This window comes from Cariama cristata, unplaced genomic scaffold (genome assembly GCF_000690535.1).
Source record: "Cariama cristata isolate BGI_N322 unplaced genomic scaffold, ASM69053v1 scaffold7532, whole genome shotgun sequence".
NCBI classification, from domain to species: Eukaryota; Metazoa; Chordata; class Aves; order Cariamiformes; family Cariamidae; genus Cariama; species Cariama cristata.
Window position 1 is genome coordinate 70466 of NW_009602034.1, and position 5545 is coordinate 76010.

General features: G+C 34.3%; 1 protein-coding gene across 1 annotated transcript in view; it reads right to left on the bottom strand.

Annotated features, from left to right (window-relative positions):
- LOC104157275 (diphthine--ammonia ligase-like) overlaps positions 1-5545 on the bottom strand; it is a gene marked incomplete at both ends in the record, with an annotated part of 105882 nt that overhangs the window by 69761 nt on the left and 30576 nt on the right. The window contains one exon of the mRNA XM_009694558.1: positions 4579-4753. Within this exon, the coding sequence (XP_009692860.1) occupies positions 4579-4753 (175 nt within the window). The remainder of the gene's footprint in view (positions 1-4578; positions 4754-5545) is intronic.

Genomic DNA, 5545 nt, shown 5'->3' on the forward strand with positions numbered 1-5545 from the left:
ATGTGAAAAAGCAGTCTTTTAAAGGGTGAACTATATCTTTAAGAATCATACCATGATTTTTCTCTACCCCTGACTCACTAATAGGAATTTTCTGACATCTTTCTATCTTCATCCTTCTTCAGCTCATCTTCTTACAAGGATAATCCATGCATCCCTAAATGCATGGATTCCTCAAAACTTGCATTTTGTTTAAAAACAGATAAGCATGCTTTTGGAAAACCGCAATGAGTCAGATAGTTTAAGTAGCCAGGAAATCTTTCCTGGTGCACATAATAGACAAGGGTATTTCCAACACCACCTTCTCCTTTTAAAGCCATCTGCTGCAAATCATGCACTAAGCTCTACTGGACCATTTTCAGTTTCACTGCAAGAGAAGGAACTAAGTCTTCTAAGCAAGGAAACATTAGAACCACTGCAAGTATCGGTGCCTTAAATCAGATGCAACTGGTTCTATTGTTCCCACAGTACTTAGCCGCTAATTCATCATGCCTTGATGATCAGAAAAATGCAAGGAAAAAATAATTTATTGTAAGATGAGTAAACAGAAAAAAAAAGAACCAAACCTTGATCAAGTTATAGGCATCTGGATATTGCTATCAGACAGTAAGAACACTCTTTTGTTTTTTATGTTTGTGCTACCATGTTCAGACAGTGCGGAGGAGAAAACTGAGAAAAAGATGCCTGAAGGATGGTTGAAACTGGGATTTGGCAGCTGTCAGCAAAAACAGGAAAGAACTGAGGTCACAAAGAAAAGCTAAAAGGTTCAATAGACATAATCAAGTCATAGATGCATATATGTTGTTATCGGTATAAAATACATTATTTCACCATCAAAAAATATTGTAGAATATGAGAGTACAATAAATTCTACTGTGGCAGTTTGTTCTTTTTCAGATAGAAAAACATTAAGAAACTTTGCCAAAGCAAACAAACTTTAAGTGCAAATAGACTTTTAAATTACATTAACATACTAGAAGAACATCTGGTACAAATACTGTCAAGTTTTCATGCATTCTTAGATAAGTATTTGTGGTTTGTGTTTCAGCTGCACTGGGTTTTTTAAAATTTTTTTTTAATGAACTATGCTCACAGTTCATAAATGTTCAAAGAATGTTCTCACAAAATAAATAATCATGAATAACCTCTCAGTATAAATTTCTCACCCCAAATATGGCTTTGCAGTGCATCTTCATGTTTAACTCCCTGATGTACAACTGTGCTGTTAGCTTTTATGAAGACGGTAAGCAAGCTGTTTCTATACAAGCTACCAATTACTGCTTCGTCTTGACAAATCCTCTAATCCACTGGTAAAAGAGAATTAAAAAATGAAAATAAAATTATAATCTGATAAACAACAGTAAGAAATAAAACCAGGAAGCATCTTTAGTAAAAATACTGAGCTACTACCAATGATCAGCACAAATTGGGCTGGTGCCCACTGCAGAACAGAGATCTGGAGGAAGGCAAACCATCTACCATCACACATTCCCAGACTGAATAGCCTGGATAATCTGTGGTACCAGTATTAGAAGGACATAATCAGAACACTTGTTATACACTACTAGGTTAGCGGTATAGCCTTTACAATAACTCTGACATAGCTTACATTGCAGTTGCTGACATAGACATTAAGATAGGCAGGGGTTTCTGCACCAATAAAACAAGCAGACCAAGAAAAAGATATTAAATGAACTCAGGTTTTTCTTAATTATAAGTCAGTCAGTCATACTGTATCTTACAACAGTTTATGTCTACTTCTTACAAGTAGAAACACTGAAGTTGTTTTTAAAGAATGTTAATCTCAAAAGAGAAAGAATGTTTGATTTTGCTATAACTACCTTGAAAATCCTAATTTCATTCTGCCACTGTTGTTTGGTGTCTATCAGACTGATGTCAAGACATTTTCATGGTAAATTCCAATATTTTTTTTTTGTCCTTATAGCACTGTGGGCAGGATCCTGCAAGGTCCCTACAGAATTAAAGTGATGCACTGCGGAGTGATTTGTTGAGCTTGAAGTGCAAATTCCATAGTTTGCATGAACTACCTACACCTTTCCGCTGCCAGTTCTGCTCTTACATGCCAGTGCACATCAATCCCAACTTGCAATACTATGAATATTACAGTCCTTGGCCTATTCTGAACTGAGCAAAAACACTGTGTGAAAATACATGATCATTCCTCAGTGTCCAGTGTTCAGTTTTTGGACTGAAAAAACAATTTAATTGTCCAACTGTTGTCAAGTAAATGGTAAACAAAATCTACAGATACACAACATAAGGGTAATAACCATTTACTGTCTTAAGATCATTAAGCTTCTATTCCTCAAACATACAAAACTGATGAACATTTCCTCATCATAAAATTATTATTATTTTAAATAATTTTTGTTGACTATAAAGATTAAAAAAGCCCACCTTTTTTCCTTCCTTATTTATTCCACCAAATATATTCCATTCCTAAAACAAACTGAAGTGCTTTACTTCCACTGGTGACCTTAAGAGCTTAATACCTGCCCATACATAGTCCAAGAAAGTTCTGAAAACCCACCTAAAGAATATTTTAATCTTGGAAAAGTCACATTCAAGAAGATACAAGATCCGTATCTTCCATTAATAAATTTTCAAATGTAAATAAATTCTTTATGCACTTATGTATTCCTCTATGATACCTTTTCATAAGGTTTTATAGGCGGTATATTTTATATGCTATTTTATAAGAAAAGGAAATATTTAAATATAAAGTATGTTCACTGAAAAAAAAAAATATTCTTTTGACATTTACTGGATTAAGCTCTGCAGAATAGAAATATGTTACCAAGAAGTCAAAGATTCTTAGCAAGATAAAACCAAGATAAGATTAAATATTGATACTCGGACGAAACATATTGGTGGTAGTAATAAGGCAAAATCTGGCAAAGGAAAACTAAAACTATGGCTGGGATGTATATTACCAATTCCCCATACAGCCATTTGTGGACTAGAGAGAGAACTTAGCCATAAAGGATGAAAAGTGAGTGATCCTGTAGCAGAGGTGCAGCTTTTCATTACTGTTTCTTTACTCCTGTGGTCATTGGATTTTAAAAGTAAAAATACTTATTTTCCACCTTAAGGGAAAACAATGTTGCATGATTAAAATGTTCCCTTGGTGGGTAAAAAACATTGAATGAATAAAAAACAATGGAAAGTTTTCCTTAATGTTTAAATTGCTGACCAACATTACTAGTTACACCATATTTGAACAGAAATGAGCCTTTCCTTGTCTATTCTGGCTGTCCCATACCACCAGGAGATCCAAGAGACTGGCAGTGCCTGCTTATTGTCCATTTGCAGCATGGGACTGTTCATTGGGTTACTAAAGCAATTTTCAGTTCACGCTTTTTTTTATTTAGTCTATGACAGCTCCAGGACAGTAATAGAGATTAGTTGCAATGATATATCAAAGAAGTTTCTCCAAATACAAAGGTGCAAAGCTTATTAAATTTTATCTTTGCAGGACTATTCATGACATGATAAAATTATGACTGTCAAGGTGTAAGAGTCAATGGAAGAAAGTTTAACAAACCCACTTTCTCAAGAAAAAAAGATATACACAGATGATAAAAACCCACTCGGCTATAACCACAAGATTAATACAGTAGTTATCTATGAACATTTCCTCCTGCAAATGAAACAAATTCCACATGAGCAAAATACTATTCCTGAAATTTTTCGTAAAATGGTACAAAGACAAAACAAAGTACAATTCTATGGCCATTACACTAGGTGGGTTTGCGGACTCAAAGAAGTTTCAGGAAATTTAAACAGATGCCATAACATGTTGCTTAAATCAGTCTGCAAAACACAGTAATTTGAACTACACAACATATTACACAAGAGGAGTATTGGTAAGAAAGGAATACATACATTTTTTGCAACAGAAAAGGTGAGACACTTTGTCAATTGTCATAACGGTACTAGCTGGGCAAGAGGTACCATATTAGGAAAAAGCTTTTTATTCTAACTTTTGGTCTACTTTTCCATGATACTTTACTGCCTTCTTTTCATACTTTTAAATAGTTTGTAATTTTCTATTCACTTTGTTATTATTTTTTAAAAAAGAACAGTTCTTCAACCTTGCTGTACTTTTAAATGGTTAAGCAGTAGCAAGAGCCTCAAGAGGGATTTAATTAAATAAGCATTTAGGATTGACTTACCTATAAAAAAGTTTGAACTTTAAACAAACAAATTTCAAATATCCTTGGATGCTCCTAAATTGTGTTTATATTCTAAGCAGATTATAAAATTGTATGTGCAACACAATGATTTGGTCTAATTATATAACAAAAGTAGGCTGTTCTTGAGATTCTCCACAAATAATAATTTCACTTGTCTTATGATCACAAAAGGAGAGACTGATGAGGGTTACGTTTTTGTTTTGTCCATAAGTTTTAAAAATATAAATTTAAAATGCCCATTTTTAATTATTTTTTTTTACACATTTTCTTTTGCACATTCAGATGGGAGAGAAGGAGACTTTACAATGGTATTCTTTTCAGTAAACTGACACATAGTTCACATGAAGTAACAAAGATTCCCTACCTTGATGGACTGACTGTAAGGTCCTATGCTGGCAGGTGCCCAGTGGGAAATGCTCTGTACATGCATGACCAGTTTTTCATCATGTAACACATCATCCGTTGCAATGTCATACTTATGTGCAAGGCAGTCAATGCAAAACAGTACTCCATCAGGTAACAGGGTTTCCACACATACTCTGAAAACACAAGACAATTTTTTTTTTTTTAAACAGAAAGTTTATTTGCACCAACTTTTAGCATTTATTTTCCACGGGTTTTTCGTTTGGATACTATGTTATGAAATTCTGTCAGGAACATAATACAAAATCTATGGTATCACAATAACCCGCTAGCATTTACACTGTTATCTCCTCCCCAAATAATGATCAAATTCAAACTTCCAGCAAGATAATTTTCATTACCAAGGAGAAACTAGCACCATAGCCAATGGCTCATTTCTATTTGGTTACTTTTATGATGTGTATTATTTTATTAAGAATACATGAGTTCTTTTATTAAAAAAAAACTTTGACGATAAAACTCTGGAAATGCCAGATAGGTTATGCTAAGCAGCCTTCAGATTGAGTGTATCATTGTCATATTCTTACCTCCACACACTTTTCACTAAATCGCCTTCCAATGGTTGGACTAGAGGTTCAGGTTTCTAAAAAGCAGCAGCTTATTGTTCCTTTACACCCTTCTCACATGTATCATGCAATACTGAGCATATTTTTTTGTTATACTTCAAGTCGCATGACAAACACACACACTTATGACAGGACTTAAGCATCCATTTAAAAAGTTTACTTTTGTTTGCTCCAAGGCAGACTGAGTGCCTGGATGGACAGACAGAGAGAGGGTCTGTTGCATGTGGCCAGTGAAAAAACAGCAGGGGTGGGGGTGGGGTGTGGGGAAATCAACATTTCAAAGCCTGAAAAATAATTATATTTGCAGTCCATGCATAAAAAAGTCATTTAGCTCACAGCAGG